The 25,307-nt window shown below is 44.4% G+C and overlaps 1 protein-coding gene across 7 annotated transcripts in view; it reads right to left on the reverse strand.

Annotated features, from left to right (window-relative positions):
- Positions 1-24,652, reverse strand: part of CERS5 (ceramide synthase 5) — a 41,352-nt gene extending 16,700 nt beyond the window's left edge. For 6 of the 7 annotated variants that reach the window (XM_064377065.1, XM_064377058.1, XM_064377060.1 and 3 more), the window contains exon 1: positions 24,449-24,652. In XM_064377065.1, coding sequence (XP_064233135.1) covers positions 24,449-24,645 — 197 coding nt within the window. In that variant the 5' untranslated portion in view covers positions 24,646-24,652. Of the gene's footprint in view, positions 1-22,037; positions 22,500-24,448 lie in introns of those variants that run through there. The other variant, XM_064377064.1, reaches the window with a different exon arrangement.
- Between the last annotated feature and the right edge of the window lie 655 nt (positions 24,653-25,307).

Raw genomic sequence — 25,307 nt, forward strand, 5'->3', positions numbered from 1 at the left:
AGAAACTTTATCTCCCTCTGTGAAAACTTCTTTTACCTTATCACCAAAGTTCCTGAGCCATAGGGTAATATTTATTCAGAGCATAAACTCAGCCACATTTGTAACACATTCTCTTTTATACAGATGGTAAAAAAAAAAAAATAGTTCCATTCAAAGGCCAATGTTAGTAGATACCTTAATTTACATTTACTGGTATACTATTCTGTATACCAATAATATTTTAATCCCCAACTTATGTTTAAACTCCTTATAAACACAAATAGACTGCTTTTCTATTTACCAAGGTACTGTGCTTAGCAGCTGCTCAGAAACTGACAAGCGACAGGTTAGTGAAACACACTCTTGTTCAGACCAGGATTAATCGGCATTCAGAAGAGTAAATGAGGCAGTCATTCTTTGTTGTTGAGTTGATGCTATATCAGAGATAAAAATCATCTCAACAACTCTGTCTCCTCCTCCTTCTCCTATTGACATAATTGCATGAAAATCCAAAGGGAAAAAACAGCCTTTCCAATTCCTACTCTTACCCCTAACCCAGGCTTCTTTAATCCAGAGGCAGTCAGCTGATTAAAACTCAGGACCTGCAGTTAGACAGATTTTACCAGCTGAAAGACCTTGTGACTATTATACACCCATAGAATGGAGATAATATCCACCTCACAGGGTTATTTTAAAGATAAAATGAAACAGTGTATGCCTACACCAGTACATTACACTTAGTAAACATTCATTAAAGAGTAGCTATTATTATTTCACTAGAAACATATTTCAGTCTGGGTATTCTCTGGTACCTCCATCAGAAAGTGAGAAGCAAGAAATCCTCTTTGATAAAACAGGTCTATATTCTGCTCACGTGGGTGAAGCCAATTTTAAAATTACTATTATCTGGATCCATGGAATGGACTTAATAATCTAGAGTTGTCAGTAGCTCACATCCTGCCCTCATTAGTTCAGAGTTTAGTGAAAAGCATAAAGCTACTCACATTCCAGCTATATGGAGCCTAAGAACATTTATTTGACAAAATACTTGTTGAGTGTTTATTTTGTGCTACAGAATGAAGCTTTATTATGGTATTATGATATTTTCCAGACGTGATTGGAAAATAATCATTTCTAATTTAGAATAAAAATTAAATATATAGATTTAGTTATGCAGTTAATGAATTACCTCACTGAAGAAAGTGAAATTATAGCTTTTGAGAAACTATTAATTCTACATAATACAAAAGGCTGGCATTTGGAATAACTTATAGGTATCTAGGCTGGTCAATTTCCAGAGCTCGGCATTCATCCTTTCTGCTAGATAAGCACTTCTCAAAGTGGTTTAGATCTCTGGGGGATCCAGAGACCCTTTCAGTAGGTCAAGGTCAAAACTGTCTTCATAGTAATTCTATCAACTTATAAAAATCTCTCTCATTCTTTCATGAGAGTACAGTGGAACTTTCCACAGGTTACATGACATATTACAACAGACTGAATGCAGACACTGACATGAAACTTCAGCTGCCAGATATTTTTTAAAATGTTAAAATGCTACTCTTGGCTGGGCTTGGTGGCTCACGCTTATGATCCCAGCACTTTGGGAGGCTGAGGTGGGTAGATCACAAGGTCAGGAGTTCGAGACCAGTCTGGCTAATATGGTGAAACCCTGTCTCTACTAAAAATACAAAAATTAGCCAGGCGTGGTGGTGGACACCTGTAGTCCCAGTTACTTGGGAGGCTGAGGCAGGAGAATCGCTTGAACCTGGGAGGTGGAGGTTGTAGTGAGAGCTGAGATGGTGTCACTGCACTCCAGCCTGGGTGAGAGACTGAGACTCTCTCAATCAATCAATAAAATGCTATTCTCACAGTTTTTTTGTTTTGGAAAGGTTATTTTTCATAAAATGTAATGAGTTAATTGTTATTTATTTACTTATATTGAGACAGGGTCTCACTCTGTCACCCAGGCTGGAGTGCAGTGGTGTAATCACTGCTTACTGTAGGCTCGACCTCCTAAGCTCAAGCGATCCTCCCAACTCAGCCTCCCAAGTAGCTGGGACCACAGATGCTGGCCATGCCCAGCTAATTTTTAAATTTTTTTTGTAGAGACAGGGTTTCTCCATGTTTCCCAGGCCACTGTGATTTTTAAATAAATTAATAGATACGGGCTGGGTACAGCGGCTAACGCCTATTATTCTAGCACTTTGGGAGGCTGAGGCAGGTGGATCACTTGAGCCCAGGAGTTTGAGACCAGCCTGGGAAACATGGTGAAACCCTGTTTGGTGTGGTAGTTCATGCTTGTGGTCCCAGCTACTTGGGAGGTTGAGGTGAGAGGATCGCTTGAGCCTGGGAAGTCAAGGCTGCAGTGGGCTGTGATTGCACCACTACACTTCAGCCTATGTGACAGAGCCAAATCCTATCTCAAAAATAAATAGGCTAGGCGAGGTGGCTCATGCCTGTAATCCCAGCACTTTGGGAGGCTGAGGCGAGTGGATCACTTGAGGTCAGGAGTTTGAAACCAGCGTGGCCAACATGGCAAAACCCCATCTCTACTAAAAATACAACAACAAAAAATTAGCCAGGCGTGGTGGCGCACACCTGTATTCCCAGCAACTCCGGAGGCTGATGCAGGAGAACTGCTTGAACCTGGGAAGCAGAGGCTGCAGTGAGCCAAGATTGCACTACTGCACTCCAGTTTGGGTAACAGAGTGAGACTTCATCTAAAATATATATATACACACACACACACATATACACATATAGATATCTATATACATATGTATGTAGACATTTTATACATGTGTAAATACATGTAGAAAACATGGACATTTTCCTCATTTTTCTTCTGAAACAGTAGGCATTGACAGATACTATCCACATAAACAAAACCTCTTTGGGATCCTTGAACATTTCTAAGATTGTAAAGGAGTCCTGAGATCATAGCTTAAAAATTTCTGTGCTAAATGACACTGAGAAATCAAACTTTTAGTGTGACTTTCTGTTGTCTCCAGGATCAATCCACTTTTTAAAATAATTTGTCAGACAAGATTTTCCTTTGCTGGCAGATCTTAGTAAGTAGGCATTTAGTGGTCTATAAAAATAAGCTACTACTTTCCACCTGTTAACTCCAGGAACATGAGTCTAGTGAACCATCCTGACAGTATTAGATTTGTCCTACTTTGTAGAGATCATTTCACTCTGCCCTTTTCCTGCTCTCCAGATACATAGCAGCAGTTGACCTAAGCCTGGGTTAATTAGGATAAAATTACCTATTGCTTTCACTTTTTCACACCAAAGATAGGAGCTATACTAATAATGCTACCTTTGTGATTCATTACACCACTGATGAATTATACACAAATAAATCCAAAGTCTAGATTAAGCTTCTCAACTAGTATATTGTGGTAAGTAACACAAATGGGCTGTACTTATGCTGAGATATATCTTAGCTCTCACTGTGGTCCATGGGGCCTTCAGATAGCCAGAAACCTTTAGTCTATAGCCTCTGGCCTCATATACCTTACTTTATAATGCAAATGTTATTTATTTATTTAGAGACAGAGGCTTGCTCTGGTGCCTGGGCTGAAATGAAGTGTGGTAGCATGATCCCGGCTTACTCCAACCTCCAACTCCTGGGTTCAAGTGATTCTTGTGCCTCAGCCTCCCAAGAAGTAGCTGGGACTACAGGCATGCACCACCATGCCAGCTAATTTTTGTATTTTAGTAGAGACGGGGTTTCACCACATTGGCCAGGCTGGTCTTAACTCCTGCTTCAGCCTCCCAAAGTGCTGGGATTACAGGCGTGAGCCAGCACACCCAGCCACAGATTTTTCATGTTTGCAGAAGTATGACCAGATTGAGAAGCACCAGCTTAGATCAATTTCTGGAAAAATATAAAGTGCCAAAGTAGATACATAAAAAGAACAGGAGTTTAAAACCAGCCTGGACAACATGGTGAGAACCAATCTCAAAAAAAAAATTAGCTGGGTGTGGTAGCATGTGCCTGTGGTCCCAGCTACTGAGGAGGCTGAAGCAGGAGGACTGTTTGAACCTAGGAAGTGGAGGCTACAGGGAGCCCTGATCACGCCACTACACTCCAGCCTGGGTGACAGAGTGAGACGCCATCTCCAGAACATAAAATAATGAAATAAAATAAAGCTTTGGAGTGAAAGATGAGTTAAGTTTTGTGTATGCTGAATCTGAAGTATCCATGCGATACTGAAATGGAACTGTCTAGGGTGAAAATACACTTGGAAAAGGGGCTTGGGTATGATACATATATAGAGAGAGAGAGAAAGAAGAATACAAATGAATGAGAATATAAGTGGTAGCTAAATTTGTGAGGGTGGTTGTGATTGCATACGAAAGGAATATAAACTTAAATGAGAACTGAGGTCAGAACCCTGGAAAACATCAGCATAAAAGGTGAATTTAGGGGACAGGAAGGTCAGAGGTGGGGTTGTATCAAATAAGGGAGAGACCAAAACAAGGACTTCAGTATCTACTAGATTTGGCAATTTAGAGATCTGTAGTAACCTTTACCAAAGAAATTCCAGTAAAACAGGGACTCTAAAAGAGCAGTGAATTAAAGAAGTGAAATATATAGGAGGAAAGAAGTAGAAATAGCCAAGACCCTCAAGAATTTAGGCTAAGAAGAAAAGGGAATGGTCTCAACTTCAGCATCAGAATCACTCAATCTAAACTAATCACATGTAAAACAATCTCCCTGTGCTTTAGACCCAGTCTCTTCCTGATCAGAAATTTCATTCTACTTATCCCTCCTTTTTTTCTATTATCTTCAGCCTCACTCTCAACTTGTTTCTTCTCATCAAATCTTAAATATGCTTAAGTTTTTCACATCTTAAAACAGCCCTCCCTGTCCCTAGCACGCTCTGGCCTTCCCCGACATCACAACTAAACTCCCATTCATTTCTCAGCTCTCCTTCTTCTCTCCTCTGGCTTCTGTCCCTACACTCCACTGAAGCTGTTCTTGCCAAAGTTGTCAATGATCTCCTTATTGTGAAAACAAATGGATGCTTTTCAGTCTCTTATCTTACTTAACCTTTCAGCAGCATTTCATTAGGTTGGTGCAAAAGTAATTGCCATTACTTTTAATGGCAAAAGCCCCAATTACTTTTGCACCAACCAAATAAATTAATGACTAACCTCCTTCTTGAAATGCCCTTTTCTCTTCCTTACTGCCATATTCTTCCTATTCTTCTCCCTCTACCTCTTTGGCAGTGGAACTAGACTGCCTGGTAAGCATTGCTAGTTGAGTCACCTTGGACAAGTTACTTTGTGCTTCAGTTCTCTCATCTGTAAAATGAGGATAACATTAGTGCCTACCTACCTCATAAACTTACTAATGAGGATTCAATGCTTAGCATTTAGAATATTAAACACTCTTTTTTTTTTTTTTTTTTTTTTTTTTTTTTGAGACAGAGTCTCCCTCTGTCACCCAGGCTGGAGTACAGTGGTGTGATCTCGGCTTGCTGCAACCTCTGCCTCCCAGGTTCAAGCAATTCTTCTGCCTCAGCCTCCCGAGCAGCTGGGATTACAGGCGCCAGCCACCACGTCTGGCTAAATTTTCTATTTTTAGTAGAGATGGGGTTTCACCATGCTGGCCAGGCTGGTCTCGAACTCCTGGCCTCAAGTGATTCACCTGCCTTGGCCACCCAAAGTGCTGGGATTACAGACATGAGCCACCGTGCACAGCCTAAACCAACTATTAATATTATCAAATAACGTATGACTGTCATTTCTCTATCTCCTTTGCAGTTTATTTTTCCCCTGCCTTTTCCTATAACATGGTGTTTCCTCAGGGTTCACTTAGAGGCTTTCTTCGGACTCTACACGCTCACCCTCAGTAACCTCTTTCAATTACAGTAGAGGGTCTCAAAGTATGGTCTGCAGATGATTCCTGAGGCACTCTCAGGGGCTCTACAAACTAAACTATTTTCATAACAATATTATTATTTGCCTTTTTCACTGTGTTGACATTTACAGTGATTGTGTAAATCAATGGTAGGTAAAATGTTATCATACTTTAGCCCAAATCAAGGTAGTGACACCAAATCATACTAGTAGTTACTATACTGCAGAGCTGCATCTTTTCAATTTTTTTTTTTTTTTGAGACAGAGTTTTGCTCTTGTTACCCAGGCTGGAGTGCAATGGTGTGATCTTGGCTCACCGCAACCTCCGCCTCCTGGGTTCAAGCAATTCTCCTGCCTCAGCCTCCCGAGTAGCTGGGACTACAGGCGCGCGCCACCATGCCCAGCTAATTTTTGTATTTGTAGTAGAGACGAGGTTTCACCTTGTTGACCAGGATGGTCTCGATCTCTTGACCTCGTGATCCACCCGCCTCAGCCTCCCGAAGTGCTGGGATTATAGGCGTGAGCCACTGCACCCGGCCCTCAATTTTTTTAAACATGTCGGTTTTGCTTAAGAATGTCCTTGATCCGAGTCACGGCACCAAAAAAAAAAAAAAAAAAAAAAAATGTCCTTGATGGGCCAGGTGCGGTGACTCATGCCTGTAATCCCAGCACTTTGGAGGCAGAGGCAGGCAGATCACCTGAGGTCGGGAGTTCAAGACCAGCCTGACCAACATGAAGAAACCCTGTCTCTACTAAAAATACAAAATGAGCCGGGCATGGTGGTGCAGTAATCCCAGCTACTTGGGAGGCTGAGGCAGGAGAATCACTTGAACCCAGGAGGTGGAGATTGCAGTGAGCCAAGATCACAGCATTGCACTCCAGCCTGGGCAACAAGAGCGAAACTTCGTCTCAAAAAAAAAAGAATGTCCTCGATGAAGCACTACAAATTATTACTTTTGTTAAATCTTGACCCTTGAATATATTTTTAAAAAGCATTCTGTGATTGGGCACAGTGGCTCATGCCTGTAATCCCAGCACTTTGGGAGCCTGAGGTGAGCGGATCACTTGAGGTCAGGAGAGTGAGACCAGCCTGGCCAACATGGTGAAACCCTGTCTCTATTTATTCTGTGATAAAATGAATGTACTCATAAAGCACATCTGATGCAAACCAAAGTATATGGCTCTCAAGGAAAAGCATTTGTATAATTATTGTGAGCTGAATAAACTAAGTCACTTTTTCTATAGAATACCATTTTTACCTGAAAGGACTGACAAACTAATGTTACTCAACTCTGAGTATTTAGCAAACACTTTCTCAAAAATAAATGAGGCCGGGTGCGGTGGCTCAAGCCTGTAATCCCAGCACTTTGGGAGGCTGAGGTGGGAGTATCACCTGAGGTCAGGAGTTGGAGACCAGCCTGGCCAACATGATGAAACGCTGTCTCTACTAAAAATACAAATATTAGTCAGGTGTGGTGGTGGGCATCTGTAATCTCAGCTACTCAGGAGGCTGAGGCAGGAGAATTGTTTGAACCCAATAGGTGGAGGTTATAGTGAGCTGAGATCACACCACTACACTCCAGCCTGGCGACAGGGCAAGACTCCGTCTCAAAATAGTAATAATAATAATAATAATAATAATAATAATAATAATAATAAATGAAATGAGCCCATCATTTCACGAAAAACATTGTTGCCAGTGATAAAATTCAAGCTTCCAAGTGAAACTTAGAATGTTTAGAAAACTTTCATCTGCCTGGCAGGGTGTGGTGGCACATGCCTGTAATCCCAGCTACTTGGCAGGCCGAGGCAGGAGAATTGCTTGAACCCGGGAGGTGGAGGTTATGGTGAGCCAAGATTGCACCACTGCACTCTGGCCTGGGCAACAAGAGCAAGACTCTGTCTCAAAGCAAAAAAAAAAAGTAAATGAGATGGAGTCTCACTCTGCTGCCCAGGCTGGAGTGCAGTGGCGCGATCTCGGCTCACTGTAACCTCTGCCTCCCGAGTTCAAGCGATTCTCCTGCCTCAGCATCCCGAGTAGCTGGGACTATAGGTGTGTGCCACCATGCCCAGCTAATTTTTGTATTTTTAGTAGAGACGGAGTTTCACCATGTTGGCCAGGCTGGTCTCGATCTTCTGACCTTGTGATCTGCCCACCTCGGCCTCCCAAAGTGATGGGATTACAGGCGTGATTTTAAAATATTGTATAACATATTGACATGTGGGACATTTGTATAACTGAGTGAACCAGTATTTTCCAAATGATGGATACATGATATCCATTCAAAATGTAATATAGGCCAGACATGGTGGCTCAAGCCTGTAATCCCAGCACTTTAGGGAGGCTGGTAGGTGGATCACTTGAGGTCAGGGGTTTGAGACCAGCCTGGCCAACATGGTGAAATCCCGTCTCTACTAAAAATACAAAATTAACCAGGTGTGGTGGCGCATGCCTGTAATCCCAGTAACTTGGGATGCTGAGGCAGGAGAGTCACTTGAACCTGGGAGGCGGGGTTGCAGTGAGCTGAGATCGCGCCATTGCACTTCAGCCTGGGCAACAAGAGCAAAACTCCACCTCAAAACAACAACAACAACAACAACAAAACAAAATGTAACATAGAACAATGGATCTTAAATAATAAAATCAAAAGCTCATTAATATGGCTTCAGATTCTACCTAGCGATCAACATTTAAGAAACTGGTACATGTGTTTCGGTGTAGTATCAAAGATAATTATCAAATTATTTGATGTAATCCCAGCACTTTGGGAGGCTGAGGTGGGTGGATCACGAGGTCAAGAGATCGAGACCATCCTCGTCAACATGGTGAAACCCTGTCTCTACTAAAAATACAAAAAATTAGCTTGGCATGGTGGTGCGTGCCTGTAATCCCAGCTACTCAGGAGGCTGAGGCAGAATTGCCTGAACCCAGGAGGCGGAGGTTGCGGTGAGCCGAGATCGCTCCATTGCACTCCAGCCTGGGTAACAAGAGCAAAACTCCGTCTCAAAAAAGAAGAAAAAAAAAATTATTTGAAAGACCTGTTAAAATACTTACTGCTTTTCAATGACAAAGCTATGTGAGGTCATCTTTTCTTCATATACTTCAATCAAAAAAAATATCAATATCACAAGAGATTAAATGCAGAAGCTGCTAGGAGAATCCAGCTGTCTTCTATTAAGCCAGACATTAAAGAGATTTGCAGAACTGTAAAATCAACGCCGTTCTTCTTTTTCTTTATTTTGGAAAATAATTTCTTTCTTTTTTTTTTTTTTTGAGATGGAGTCTCGGCTCTGTTGCCAGGCTGGAGCACAGTGGCGTGATCTCAGCTCACTGCAACCTCCGCCTCCCTAGTTCAAGCGATTCTCCTGCCTCAGCCTCTCGAGTATCTGGGACTACAGATGCGCCCCACCATGCCCAGCTAATTTTCATATTTTTTAATGGAGACGGGGTTTCACCATGTTGGCCAGGATGGCCTTGAACTCTTGACCTCGTGATCCACCTGCCTCAGCCTCCCAAAATGCTGGAATTGCAGGCGTGAGTCACTGTTCCTGGCCCCGGAAAATGATAGTTTTCAAAAAGCTTACTTAACATGTAAATAGAGTTATTAATTTTTTTGCCTATTTTCTCCTTTTTGTGGAGAACAAGGTTTTGCTATGTTGCCCACACAGGTCTTGAACTCCTGAGCTCAAGCTATCCTCCTGTCTCTGCCTATCTAAGTGCTGGGATTACAGGTGTGAACCACCTGCACCAGGCCTATTGCTATTTTTAATGAATTAATAAGTATTTCTTAAATTTCTTTCTTTCTTTCTTTCTTTTTTTTTTTTTTGAGACAGAGTTTTGCTCTGTCACCCAGGCTGGAGTGCAATGGTGCTATCTCGGCTCACTGCAACCTCTGCCTCCCAGGTTCAAGTGATTCTCCTGCCTCAGCCGCCCAAGTAGCTGGGACTATAGATGTGTGCCACCATGCCTGGCTAATTTTTGTATTTTTGGTAGAAATGGAGTTTCACTGTGTTGGCCAGGCTGGTCTTGAACTCCTGAGCTCAGGTGATCTGCCCACCTTGGCCTTCCAAAGGGCTGGGATTACAGGTATGAGTCACTATATCTGGTCAGCATTTCTTAAATCTCTCAATTTAATTTCAAATATGGTAAAGTTGATGGGTATACATTACCCACATAAACAAAGGCTCCTTAGGGTCCTTAGTAAAACTGAAAAACAATCCCTGAGAACAAAAAGTCACAATGTATTTTTCTGAGTAAATTCTTAAAGAATAGGATTCCCTGTGTACAAGGTACTGCACTTTTCAAGATATCTATACCACCAAACCCAACATTTCTTGCATGGTCTGTGCTCAAGTAATCTTTGCAGTTTCTTTGAGAGCCATAAAAAAAGAAAAAAAAAAAATTGGCCCAGCCTGAGCAACATGGTGAAATCTTGCCTCTACAAAAAATATAACAATTAGTGGCTGGGCGAGGTGACTCAAGCCTGTAATCCCAGCATTTTGGGAGGCTGAGGCAGGTGGATCACCTGAGGTCAGGAGTTCGAGACCAGCCTGACCAATATGGTAAAACCCCGTCTCTACTAAAAATACAAAACTTAGCCGGGCATGATGACATGCACCTGTAGTCTCAGCTACTTGGGAGGCGGAGGCAGGAGAACTGCTTGAACCTGCACTACAGCCTGGGCAACAGAACGACATTCCATCTCAAAAAATATATAATTAATTAATTAAAAAAAAAAAAATATATATATATATAACTGGCCAGGTATGGTGATTTGCATGTGGTTTCAGCTACTGGGGAGGCTGAGGTGGGAAGATCCTTTGGGCCCAGGAGGTGGAGGCTGTAGTGAGCCATGATCGTGCCATCGCACTCCAGCCTGGATGACAGAGTGAGATTTGATACATATTTAAAAAATTTATCAGTCTTAGTTTTTAATAGAGAAAATATTGATAGATATAACCCATATAAACAAAAGCTCTTTGGAGTCTTCAATAATTTTTAAAAATATGAAGGAGTCCTGAGAGCAAAAGATTTGAGAACCTACTGCTATACAGCATAGGAATTTCAGGAGTCAAGAAAGAAATTATGTAGCTGGGCCTGTAGTTCCAGCACCATGGAGCCTGATGAGGAGGGGTGGACTGATTGAGGTTAGGAGGTCAAGGCTGTAGTGACATCAGGCCTGTGAATGGCCACTGCATTCCAGCCTGGGTAACTGTGATGGTTAATACTGAGTGTCAACTTAATTGGACAGAAGGATGCAAAGTACTGATCCTGTGTGTGTCTGTGAGGGTGTTGCCAAAGGAGATTAACATTTGAGTCAGTGGTCTGGGAAAGGCAGACCTGCCCTTAATCTGTGTAGACAACATCTAATCAGCTCCCAGTGCAGCTAGAATATAAAGCAGGCAGGCTGGGAGCGGTGGCTCACGCCTATAATCCCAGCAGTTTGGGAGGCTGAGGCAGGTAGATCACGAGGTCAAGAGATCGACCATCCTGGTCAACATGGTGAAGCTCCATCTCTACTAAAAATACAAAAAATTAGCTGGGCATGGTGGCGCGCGCCAGTAGTCCCAGCTACTCGGGAGGCTGAGGCAGGAAAATTGATTGACCCAGGAGGCGGAGGTTGCGGTGAGCCAAGATAGCGCCATTGCACTCCAGCCTGGGTAACAAGAGCGAAACTCTATCTCAAAAAAAAAAAAAAAGAATATAAAGCAGACAGAAAAACGTGAAAAGACTAGACTGGCCTACCCTCCCATCCTACATCTTTCTCCCGTGCTGGATCCTTCCTGTCCTCGAACATCAGATTCCAAGTTCTTCAGTTTTGGGACTCACACTGGCTCTCCTTGTTCCTCAGCTTGCAAATAAACTACTGTGGGACGCTGTGATCATGTGAGTTAATACTTAATAAACTTTCCTTTATATATCTATCCTGTTAGTTCTGTTCCTCTAGAGAACCCTAACTGATAGAGATTTTTGGGACTAGGAGTGGGGTCCAGAACAGGCTCTGCAACAGGTCCAGCCTGCTATGCAAGCTGCTCTGCCACCTGGGCCATATGATACAGCAGATCTAATGATGCTTGAGGTGTCAGCAGCAGATAGGGATGCCGTTTGGAGCAGGCCTTCACAGGTGAATCACAGCAGAGCCTCTAGGATTTTGGAGCAATGCCCTGCCATCTTCTGCAAATAACTCTCCTCTTGAAAGCTTGGCCTGTTACTGGGCTTTGGTGGAAACTGAATGTTTGACTGTAAGTCATCAAGTCACCATGAGACCTAAACTGCCTATCATGAACTGGGTGCTTTTTGAGATGGAATCTTGCTCTGTCACCCAGGCTGGAGTGCAGTGGCCAATCTTGGCTCACTGCAACCTCTGCCTCCCAGGTTCAAGCAATTCTCCTACCTCAGCCTCCCGAGTAGCTGGGATTATAGGTGCCCACCACCATGCCCAGCTAATTTTGCATTTTTAGTAGAGATGGGGTTTTACCACATTGGCCAGGCTGGTCTCGAACTCCTGACCTCAGGTGATCTGCCTGCCTCGGCCTCCCAAAGTGCTAGGATTACAGGCATGAGCCACTGTGACTGGCCTGAACTGGGTGCTTTTTGACCCAGCTAGCCATAAAGTGGGTCATGCACAGCAGCAGTCCATTATCAAATGGAAGTGGTATAAATGTGATCGGGCTCAGGCAGGTCCTGAAGGCACAAGTAAGTTACATGAGGAAGTGGCTCAAATGCCCATGTCTCCACTCCTGCCACCCTGCCTTCTCACCCCCAACCTTGCACTGATAGCCTCATGGGGAGTTCCCTATAATCAGTTGACAGAGGAAGAGAATACTAGGCCCTGGTTCCAGATGGTTCTGCATGATATGCAGTCACCACCTGAAAGTGGACAGCTGTAGCATGACAGCCCCTTTCTAGGACATCCCTGAAGGACAGTGGTGAAGGGAAATCTTCCCAGTGGGCAGAACTTTGAGCAGTGCACCTGGTTGTATACTTTGCATGAAAGGAGAAATGGCCAGATGTGTGATTCTGTAGCCAATGGTTTGGCTGGATGGTCAAGGACTTGGAAGAGGCATCAATGGAAAATTGGTGACAAAGAAATTTAGGCAAGAGGTATGTAGATGGACCTCTCTGAGTGGTCAAAAGCTGTGAAGATATTTGTATCCCATGTGAGTGCTCACCAACAGGTGACCTCAGCAGAGGAGGATTTTAATAATCAAGTGGATAAGATGACCCATTCTGTGGACACCACTCAACCTCTTTCCCCAGCCACCCATGTCATCACCCAATGGGCCCATGAACAAAGTGGCCATGGTGGCAAGAATGGAGGTTATGTATGGGCGCAGCAACACGGACTTCCATTCATCAAGGCTGACCTGGCTACAGCCACTGCTGAGTGCCCAATTTGCCAGCAGCAGAGCCCAACACTGAGCCCTTGATATGGCACCCTTCCTTGGGGCAATCAACCAGCTATCTGGTGGCAGGTTGATTAAACTGGACCTCTTCCATTATGGAAAGGGCAAAGGTTTGTCCTCACTGAAATAGACACTTATTGCAGATATGGGTTTGCCTATCCTACATGCAATGCTTCTGCGAAGACTACCATTTGTGGACTCATAAAATGCCTTATCCATCATCATGGTATTCCACACAGCATTGCCTCTGACCAAGGCACTCACTTTGCAGCCAAAGAAGTGTGGCAGTGGACTCATGCTCATGGGATTCACTGGTCTTACCATGTTCCCATCATCCTGAAGCAGCTGGATTGACAGAACAGTGGAATGGCCTTTTGAAGTCACAATTACAACACCAACTAGGTGATAATACTTTGCAGGGCTGGGGCAAAGTTCTCCAGAAGGCTGTGTATGCTCTGAATCAGTGTCTGATATATGGGACTGTTTCTCCCATAGCCAAGGTTCATGGGTCCAGGAATCAAGGTGGAAATGGAAGTGGCACCACTCAACATCATTGTCACCCCTAATGATACACTAGCAAAATTTTTGCTTCCTGTTCCTGTGACATTATGTTTTGTTGGGCCTAGATGTCTTACTTCCAGAGGGAGGAACGCTGCTCCCAGGAGACACAACAATTCCATTAAACTGGAAATTAAGATTGCCATCTGGACACTTCGGGCTCCTCCTACCTTTAAGTCAACGGGCTAAGAAGGGAGTTACAGTGTTGGTTGGGGTGACTGACCCAGACTATCAAGATGAAATCAGTCTACTACTCCACAGTGAAGGTAAGGAAGAGTGTACGTGGAATACAGGAGCTCCATTAGGGCATCTCTTAGTATTACCACACCCTGTGATTAAGGTCAGTGGGAAACTACAACAGCACAATCCAGGCAGGACACAAATGGCCCAGATCCTTCAGGAATGAAGGTTTGGGTCACTCCACCAGGAAAAAAACCACAAGCTGCTGAGTTGCTTGCTGAAGGCAAAGAGAATACAGAATGGGTAGTAGAAGGCAGTCATCAATACCAGCAACCACCACATGACCAGCTGTAGCAATGAGGACTGTAATTGTCATGAGTATTTTTCCTCCATCTTTTGTTAAAAACCTGTTTGTGCATGTATACACTTGTACTAAGAAAATATCTTCATTTATTTCCCTTTTCCCTTATCATTGACATAAGATTTATTGACTTCATATCAGCATTTAAGTATTGTTAACTTTATGTAACAGTATTTGGGTTGGGGATTGGTGTGTTTCTGGTTGTACGAAGGACAGTTATGTTAGGCATAATTATGACATTGTTATTGTCTCTATTTGAAGATTATGTATCATCTAAGGAGATGTGTATGGGTTCAAGTTGACAAGGGGTGGACTTGGGATGGTTAATACTGAGTGTCAATTGATTGAAGGATGCAAAGCACTGATTCTGCATGTGTCTGTGAGGATGCTGCCAAAGGAGATTAACATTTGAGTCAGTGGTCTGGGAAAGGCAGAGCCACCCTTAATCTGGGTAGGCACCATCTAATCAGCTGCCAGCAAGTCATGCAAGCAGAAAAACATGAAAAGACTAGACTGGCCTACCCTGCCAGCCTACATATTTCTCTCGTGCTGGACCCTTCCTGCCCCAGAACACTGGACTCCAAGTTCTTCAGTTTTGATTCTCAAGACTGGCTTTCCTTGCTTCTCAGCTTACAGATGGCCTATTGTGAGACCTTGTGATAGTATGAGTTAATACTTAATAAATTCCCCTTTATATATATATATATCCTATTAGTTCTGTCCCTCTAGAGAACCCTAACTGAAACATTAATACAGCAAGACTCCATTGCTTAGGAAGGAAAAGAAAAAAACAGGAAAGGAATTAGTGTACTAGAGTCACAACATCTCAAGCAGAAGTAGGTTTCAGAATCATTTCATTCAATAAACACTTACTGAATAGCTAATATGAATGTACAAAGCACTGCATTAGATACCTACAGTTTCGTGGGGGAGACAAGTCCATAAACAGCCCAATCTGAAGGTCATCCCCAAAGAATAGGGCAGCTCATTCAAAATCTCTGAAATGGTTCTCTCTTCAAATTTCAACTGTGACCTGACAAATGTTTCTGACATTATTCACTTTACCTAGCTCCTTGACTTCATTACGGACACACTATGGAGAATATTAGATGAGGAAAAAAGAAATTATCCAGAAAAAAATGATCAAACCTGAAACAATAATTGAGACTATCTAGACAGAATCTAAAAGAATCTAGACTATCTAAAAGAATCTACTGTAGGCCAGGCATGGTGGCTCACTCCTGTAATCCCAGCACTTTGAGAGGCCGAGATGGAAGGATCACTTGAGCTCAGGAGTTTGAGACCAGCCTGGGAAACATAGCAAAACACTATCCCTACAAAAACTACAACATTAGCCTGGCACAGTGGCACCTGCTTGTAGTCCCAGCTTCTTGGGAGCCTGAGGAGGCAAAATGGCTTGACCCCGGGAGGTGGAAGTTGCAGCGACTGCAGTGATACCAGATTGTGCCACTGCACTCCAGCCTGGGTGACAGAGCAAGGCCATGACCCCCACCCTCCAAAAAAACAAAACTACTATAATAGATGTTTTTAAGGAACGCATGTAGATTGTATCTTTTTGTAAATCCGATCATTCTAATGTACTAGAAAAGTTCTACTGAAAGGTCACTAAAGTGAATTCATGCCAAAGTGGTAGGATAAACCCCCTCATTCCTTTCATTAAACATATTTATCTTTTTTCAATGGATGAATAATTATACAACTTAATGCATTTGCTTAAAGCAGAAACACAAATATACACAAGTGATAACCACTGATTTTCTTGCTCTCTCCCAGGGTAGAGATCACGGTTTATTCACCTTTTCAACCTTGGCACATAATTTGATACCTTATTATTTATTTATTTTTACATTTATCTTGTCCGACTTCTAAAACTGTCACATATAGTTTGATATGACATATCCTAAGCTTTCAATAAATAAATGTTGAAGAATGAGCAGATGAACAAATGAGTGAAAACTTAATTCTCAACTAAGAGGCAAAGTGTTTCAAGGAAATGTGCCACCTGCAAGGATGAAATTAAAACTCAGCCTTATCCTCCTGGGTCATCAGGTCATCTATCAGCTTGGTGTTTATCAAGTGTAGGAGATCATTGATTTCTGGGGAATCAGTAGATATTCAAGTTAACCAATTTCAGTCTATGACTGGAGATTTCCCTAAACACAACCACAACAATCTGATTTAGTTTGAGATACTTTATGCCTGTAATTGAGACTGCTTACTAATGCTGACAATACCCAAAAACGAAAAACTATAAAGAATATTCTTATAAGAAATCTTGTATTTTACAGAAGAGATATAGTAAGAGTGTGATTATTCTCATTGCCTTATCAGGGCTGTGCAGCTCTGCATGGACATTTACCTACTTGACAAACTTGTTTGTTTATAGATCATTAACTGAGAAGACATATGTTAAAAAGGCAAAAATATAGAGCAATGCTTGGCTAGAAGCAACTGTCAATCAAAGATTACTCAAAACAGAATATAAGCCGGGCGCGGTGGCTCACACCTGTAATCCCAGCACTTTAGGAGGCTGAGGTGGGCAGATCACCTGAGGTCAGGAGTTCGAGACCAGCCTGACCAATATGGTGAAACCCTATTTAAAACAAACAAACAAACAAACAAAAAACCCAGAATATAACCAGTCATTTGAATATTTCAGGAAATAATTTACATTTTAAAATCTTATTTTTACTAAAATTTCTTAGAAAGATTCATTGTTTAAAGGAACATCCAATACCTTTGTATCATCGTTTGATCCTAAAAACTAAATCAAATGTGAATTTACATTAAAATTCTCTTCTAATTATTATTGTCTCAATTACTGTCATCAGCACTGTCCAACGGAAATATAATGTGAGTCACATACGTAATTTTTTTTTTTTTTTTTTTTTTGAGATGGAGTCTTGCTGTGTCGCCCAGGCTGGAGTTCAGTGGTGCGATCTCGGCTCACTGCAACCTCCACCTCCTGGGTTCAAGCAATTCTCCTGCCTCAGCCTCCCGAGTAGCTGGGACTACAGGCACGTGCCACCATGCTGGGCTAATTTTTTGTATTTTTAGTAGAGTTGAGGTTTCAGCATGTTAGCCAGGATGGTCTCAATCTCCTAACCTTGTGATCTGCCTGCCTTGGCCTCCCAAAATGCTGGGATTACAGGCATGAGCCACTGTGCCTGGCCCACATATGTAATTTAAATTTTTCTTTTTTTCTGTTTTTTTTTTTTTTTGGAGACAGGGTCTCGCTCTGTTGCCCAGGCTGGAGTGCAGTGGTGCGATCTTGGCTCACTGCAACCTCCACCTCCTGGGTTCAAGCAATTCTCCTGCCTCAGCCTCGCAGGTAGCTGAGATTACAGGCACCCACCACCACACCCAGCTAATTTTTATATTTTTATTAGAGATCAGGTTTCACCATGTTGGCCAGGCTGGTATCGAGCTCCGTACCTCAGGTTATCTGCCTACCTCAGCCTCCCAAAAGTGTTGGGATTACAGGCATGAGCCACGGAGCTCAGCCTGTAATTTTTTTTTTTTTTTTTTTTTTTTATTTGAGACGGAGTTTCGCTCTTGATACCCAGGCTGGAGTGCAATGGCGCGATCTCGGCTCACCGCAACCTCCGCCTCCTGGGTTCAGGCAATTCTCCTGCCTCAGCTTCCTGAGTAGCTGGGATTACAGACACGCGCCACCGTGCCCAGCTAATTTTTTGTATTAGTAGAGACGGGGTTTCACCATGTTGACCAGGATGGTCTCGATCTCTTGACCTCGTGATCCACCCGCCTCGGCCTCCCAAAGTGCTGGGATTACAGGCTTGAGCCACCGCGCCCGGCCCAGCCTGTAATTTAAAATTTTCTAATATCCACATTTTAAAAGAAAAAGAAACAAGTGAAATTAATATTGATAATGTATTTTAATTTGATATGTCCAAAATACTGTTAATATGTAATAAATTAAAAATGGAGGCCAGGCATGGTAGCTCATGCCTGTAATCCCAACACCTTGGGAGGCTGAGGTGGGTGGATCACCTGAGGTCAGGCGTTCTGGCCAACATGGCAAACTAAAAATACCCATCTCTACAAAAAATACAAAAATTAGCTAGGTATGGTGGCACGTGCCTGTAGTCCCAGCTACTTGGGAGGCTGAGGTGGGAGGATTGCTTGAACCTGGGAGATGGAGGTTGCAGTGAGCCGAGATTGCACCACTGCACTCCAGGTCTGGGTGAGGGAGTGAGACTCTCAAAAAAAAAAAAAAAAAAAAATTAGATAGCTTACCTTCATTTTTTTTTTCTGTACTAAATCTTTGAAATTCAGTGTATATTTTACAGATATAATAATCTCACTTCTGACTAGTCACATGTGAAATCCCTAAAAGCCACATGTAGCTAGTGTCTACTGTACTGGATAGCACAGTTCTAGATAATTCAGATAATTATTCTTTGTTATTGTTTTTGTTTTGTTTTGTTTTAGTCAGAAAGGCTTATGGTTAGCTCCTTTTACAGAAACACCTAAATTAACTTCCCTAAAGATATAATAAGGATTTAAGTACAAAGAGGGCAAAACTCAGTAGATTCTTTTTTTTTTTTTTTTTTTTTTTGAGACGGAGTTTCGCTCTTGTTACCCAGGCTGGAGTGCAATGGCGCGATCTCGGCTCACCGCAACCTCCGCCTCCTGGGTTCAGGCAATTCTCCTGCCTCAGCCTCCCGAGTAGCTGCGATTACAGGCACGCGCCACCATGCCCAGCTAATTTTTTGTATTAGTAGAGACGGGGTTTCACCATGTTGACCAGGATGGTCTCGATCTTTTGACCTCGTGATCCACCCGCCTCAGCCTCCCAAAGTGCTGGGATTACAGGCTTGAGCCACCGTGCCCGGCTCAGTAGATTCTTTAGAAGGCAGCCTTTATTTGCCTAAAAATACCTCTGGGGAGGAAGTCAAAATAGTTATATCTCCCATTCCCACTCTAACGAAAGTACGGCTTTCACTTGCTATTTCCTCTGGATCTCTTCTTTACCTGTTTAGGAGACCCTAGTTTTCTGAATGAGGATGTGCTTACAGCAAAAATATGTGACATGCTTCTTCTCAGTAACGAATATATTGTCTCCAGGCGTAAGTCAGGAACCTGATCTCAGTCCTGACAGTATCGAGCCGCCTGGGAGCATCAACACACACTGTGTAGAAAGGGCTAGGGAAAGTTCTGCCAGAGCCAGGTAGGGACAAAGGAGGCTGCTGACAATCTGGAATGTATTAAGAGGTGAGTTCTTAGATACAGGCAGGGCCATGCAGCCTTTTCCAATCTCACTCTGCTGGATCTGCAAACTTCACTTAATTCTGTGATTACAATTCAGTAACACCCAACAGAATACCTCTAGGGATGTACAGAATGGGCTGTCTCCCTTACAAACTAATAGCAGCTATAGCCATTCTTCCCAAAGCCTCTCTCCTTGTCTGAAGGACCTACTAACATTGGGCCACAATACTGTGACATGGCACGAATCTGGGAGGAGGGCAGCAGGCCATTCAGGAAGAGGAAAAAAATTTTTCCTCCATCTAGACAGCAGAAGTGGGGAAAACAGCAGTGGGTTGGGGGTGGGGGGCGGGCAGGGGAAGGGGCAGAAAAAAAAAGCAAAGTTCAAGTCAAAAGGATAATATTAAATAACTAAGAATAGGATGAGTACAGATTTTTTTCTTTTTGAGACGGAGTCTCACTCTGTTGCCCAAGCTGGAGTGCAGTGACACATCTCAGCTCACTGCAACCTCCGCGTCCCAGGTTTAGGCGATTCTCCTGCCTCAGCCTCCTGAGAAGCTGGGACTACAGGTGCGTGCCACCACACCCGGCTAATTTTTTGTATTTTTAGTAGAGATGGGGTTTCACGATGTTGGCCAGGCTGGTCTCAAACTCCTGACCTCAGGTAATCCACCCACCTTGGCCTCCCAAACAGGTATGAGCCGCTGTGCCCAGCTGATTTCTTTTCTTTTCTTTTCTTTGAGATGGGGTTTCACTCTGTCACCCAGGCTAGAGTGAGGTGGCGTGATCTTGGCTCACTGCAACCTCTGCTCGTGGGTTCAAGTGATTCTCCTGCCTCAGCCTCCTGAGTAACTGGGACTACAGTTGTGCACCATCATGCCCAGTTAATTTTTGTATTTTTAGTAGAGACAGGGTTTCACCATATTGGCCAGGCTGGTCTCGAACTCCTGACCTCGTGATCAGCCCACCTCAGACTCCCAGAGTGCTGGAATTACGGGCGTGAACCACCACGCCAAGCCTTTTTTCTTTTTTTAATGTATGTTTAGAATGTTACAGGAAATGAATTTGTTCTTCAAATCCTAGAATACTAGAACTGGAGGTTAAATCTTAATACTTGAAAGGGCGTTTAAGAAATAGGAAAAGATTGATGGCCGTATCATACAGTGAAAGAGCACTGGGCTGGGGAAAATGACCAGTTGTGTACTGCAACCTCTGAAAAGCTGGAGGATGTTTCTACGCCTTAGTTACTGTCGGTAAAAGGAGGTTTGAGTTCTAGCTTTTAACAGTCTGATTACTACATGAATCGCTTCTACAAACTAAATAGGTAGGATTTGAGAATGCGAAAATATTGAAAGGATGCTGGGTTCTGAAAAAGAAAAGAGAAAATGTAGGAAAGATGACTAATCATCCGAATATACCTCTTTCTCTCTCTCTCTCTTTCTTTTTTTTATTTTCTGTGACAAGAGTCTCGCTCTTTGCCCAGGGTGGAGTGCAAGTGGCATGATCTTGGCTCACTGCAACCTCTGCCTCCTGGGTTCAAGTGATTCTCCTGCCTTGGCCTCTCAAGAAGCTGGGATTACAGGCACATGCTACTATGCCCAGCTAATTTCTGTATTTTTAATCAAGACGGGGCTTCACCACGTTGGCCAGGTTGGTCTCGATCTCCTGACCTCAGGTGATCTGCCCACCTCAGCCTCCCAAAGTGCTGGTATTACAGGCATGAGCCACTACGCCCAGCCTCTATAATTTTTTTTTTTTTTTTTTTTGAGACAGAGTTTTCCTCTGTTGCCCAGACTGGAGTGCAACGGTGCAATCTTGGCTCACTGCAACCTCCACCTTTCCAGTTCAAGCGATTCTCATGCCTCAGTCTCCTGAGTAGGTGGGATTAAAGGCATGTACCACCATGCCCAGCTAATTTTTGTATTTTTAATAGAGATGGGGTTTCACCATGTTGGCCAGGCTGGTCTCGAACTCCTGGCCTCAAGTGATCTGCCCACCTCGGCCTCCAATGTGCTGGGATTATAGGTGTGAGCCACCACGCCCTGTCCCCTCAATTTTTCTTTAAAATTAGCTCAGCATAGTGGTGAGCACCTATGGTCCCAGCTACTTGAGAGGCTGAGGCAGGAGGGCTGCTTGAATCAAGAAGGTCGAGGCTAGAGTGAGCTTTGCACCACTGCACTCCAACCTGAGTGAGACTGACACCGAGACCCTGTCTAAAAAACAACAAAAGAGTGGAGTGGCTCTATTTCCTTTATGGAAGACCAGAACAGTAAGAAGAGGAATTGGCAATTCAGCAGTGAATTCTATTACTGAGGTAATGGGTCTTAAGAGAAACAAAATAGCAAGAGTGCATCTAGGGTTAAACTTTCCTAAGAGCAAACATGAGACAAACAAGGTGCCTGTCCTTACTGGCCAAGAAATACCATACCACAATGCTTTCAGCTCAGTATTCCCATCCACCTGTACTCCCCTGACACTGGAGCACCATAGAAACATTCAGATAGAATTCCTACAGGTGAAGGATCCCTTCCAGCAGCTCTGCCAGGGGATATATGTCTTCAGCCATCTGAGAGAACACTTTGGAATCTGAAGAGATACATAAGTTGATATAAAGTGGGTGTTTGTAAGCAACAAGCTATTTCCTCTTACCACTAACATGGGGAAATTCCCATATTGGCACACATTTATATGAAAAGCAGAGATCATTTTCTATGACAATCACCTTTTTTTAAAAAAAATTGTCCTGACTTGTGTATTTTCCTTTTTAGTCATTACACTGCCTTTCTCCTCATATACAGAGACTAAGGAAGAGAGTACTTGGATCTAGTTTATTCCTAAGAAAGACAAGCAGCTTGTGCCTCCACTCCAGGAAGACTAAATACAATGACTACACTTAAACAACAAACAAACAAACAATCAAACAAAAAAAGGCCGGGGGCGGTGGCTCACGCCTGTAATCCCAGCACTTTAGGAGGCCGAGGCAGGTGGATCACGAGGTCAGGAGTTCAAGACCAGCCTGGCCAACATGGTGAAACCCCATCTCTACTAAAAATACAAAACTTAGCCGGGAATGGTGGTCGGTGCCTGTAATCCCAGCTCCTGGGGAGGCTGAGGCAGAGAATTGCTTGAACCTGGGATGTGGAGGTTGCAGTGGGCCGAGATTGCACCACTGCACTCCAGCCTGGGTGACAAAGTGAGACTCTGTCTCAAAAACAAAAAAACAAAAAACCAACCAAAAAAACGAAAAACCTTGCTACTCCAAGTTCCTGAGGTCCCAGGAAAGCCATTTAGATCTTTGGGTTTCATTTGCTTCACTTAAGCATCTTTATTTTTGCACTTGAACATCTGGCAGAGCATTTTGATGATACACAAATACTATGAATAAATGGATGAGTGACTAGCTAAATAGAACACAATATTTTGAAAGATTTGAGTCAAAAATAGTAGGCAAATCAAAGAAGCAATCCCAAACAGATGCTCTCGTTTAGAAATTAACAGATTATTTCACCTGCAACATATTCCCATCCTAGAAAGGGCGTTCCTGCATTGCAATCATTTATGCTTGGATAAAGGCAAAACGAACAGATGTCCGAGAACCACCCTCATTACCTGAGACCTATGGCAGAAAGATGTTTCCTTTCCTGGAGTCTGAGTAGACTTGATCAAAGTCACCCACAGCTATAAATTCACATTATAATAATATCACACACCAAAGCCTCAGTGAATATCTTTATCTTGGACAAACACATATGATCCATTCACTTAAAGGTGAAATCACACGGTTGGACAAATTACATCGCAATTCTGTTAAACTCATTTAGAAGCTGGCTCAAGACCGGGCGCGGTGGCTTACGCCCGTTATCCCGGCACTTTGGGACGCAGAGACGGGTGGATTACTTGAGGTCAGGAGTTCCAGACCAGCCTGGCCAACATGGCAAAACCCCTTCTCTACTAAAAAAACAAAAATTAGCCGGGCTTGTGGCGCGCGCCTATAATCCCAGCTACTGGGGAGGCTGAGGCATGAAAATCGCTTGAACCAGGGGAGGCGGAGGTTGCAGTGAGCCGAGATCACACCACTGCACTCCAACCTGGACAACAGAGCAAAACTGTCTCAAAAAAAAGAAGCTGGCTCAATATAGCTGCTCTCTGATAAGCCCTACGGCTCTCCATCCCTTCCAACACTCCTTCCATTTCAGGCCCCAAGGCCTCTTCTGCAACTAATCTGACATCTTTCCATACTTTGGAAGCCTCAGCGTTCACCACACCCTATCCCAACCAGATTTCTACCGTCCTACCAACAAACGTGCATGAGCTGACATACCAAACCAACTCTTATGGCCAAACTAATCCTGTTCCCCTAACAAATCTTAGAGTCTGATGAATCCATTCCTTTCCCTTGGAACGTCTGGCCCTTGCGTTGACCCCTCGGCTCCATGGCCACAACTAGCTCTGGTTCTCCTGGCCCCTTCCTGTCCCTCTCTTCGGGGCCTCTGCCAGAGCTCACACTGAATCTGTTTCCTCATCTGTGGGATCCTTGAAGGTTGAGAGGAGGCCTATAAGACCCCCCTTCCAAGCCAACTCTGAATCTAACATTTAAGGGCACAGCGTTCCCCTAGACCCCCTCTTTCACTTGCCCACGCCCCAAACTCCTTCTCCACCCAGGCTCCGCGACCACCTCGCCCACGCGCCTAGCATCACCCGCCGCGGCCCAAGCTTCCCCAGCCCCTGCTTCCAGGCTTTCCCTGCAGGCAGTTCTGCTTCCGGCCCTCGGCCCTTCCTACAGCAGGGCGCCCCCGGCCCGCGCCCGGTCCCCCGCGCCGCTCGCTCGCGGGCTCTCACCTCTCGAAGAGCAGCCTCACAAAGAAGATGCCCGCCGCCAGCGGGAACACTGAGAGGATATGCTGGCCGCGCGGGTACCCGTAGCCGTCCGCTGGGCCCTCCAAGTCAGCCCAGCTCACGTTCTGGGGTAGCCAGAAGCGCTCGCTCCACAGCCAGCCCCACAGCAAGCTTAGGGCTCCCGCCGCTGCTGTCGCCATCTTACGCCCACCCCGAAGCCACTGCCGCCAGCGCAGCCACAAGCGTCAGCTGCCGCCACAGCCAACGGAACCCGCGGGGAGGCGGCCCCAGGGCGGGGCCCGGCCGACGGCCACCCCCTTCCGATGACCCTTCTGGTCATTGCCGCGGATCCGCCCGCCTTCCCTGCAGGGCCGGGCCTCTTCACCGCCCATCTCTCCTCCACGCCCACTTCCCTAACCGCAGCTCGGGGACCGTGTCCGGGGGCCACGCCCCTTCCCGAGCCTCTGACTCGCTCAGCCCGGCCCTGGGGCCACGCCCTGTCCCTTCCCCGCCCCGCCTTCGAGCGGCCCTGGCTCCGCCCTCTTTTGCTACTGGTCACGGCCACGCTTCTCCTCCTCCCGTACTCTTCCATCCAGCCATGGCCACACCCCTTATTTCAGGCCTAGCTCCTTTACCACGAGGATCTCTTTTCTCAGCCTGTCGGAATCATATCCGTTCTCGCTCCCACTCAGGCAGTATCTCTGTATCCACTCCCGGAGGCCAGATAGATCTCTCAGGTCAGGGCTTCTCTGTCATCTCAGCTGGTCCCACCCACTACTCTCCACCACCAGAATTCTTTTTGCTCCCAACCTTTTCTTCCCTGCGTGCCCCATGACCTCAGCCTACTTTCACTGCTTTATCC

The sequence above is a fragment of the Aotus nancymaae genome, unplaced genomic scaffold (assembly GCF_030222135.1).
Source record: "Aotus nancymaae isolate 86718 unplaced genomic scaffold, 86718_ANA_hifiasm-v0.15.2.pri h1tg000016l, whole genome shotgun sequence".
NCBI classification, from domain to species: Eukaryota; Metazoa; Chordata; class Mammalia; order Primates; family Aotidae; genus Aotus; species Aotus nancymaae.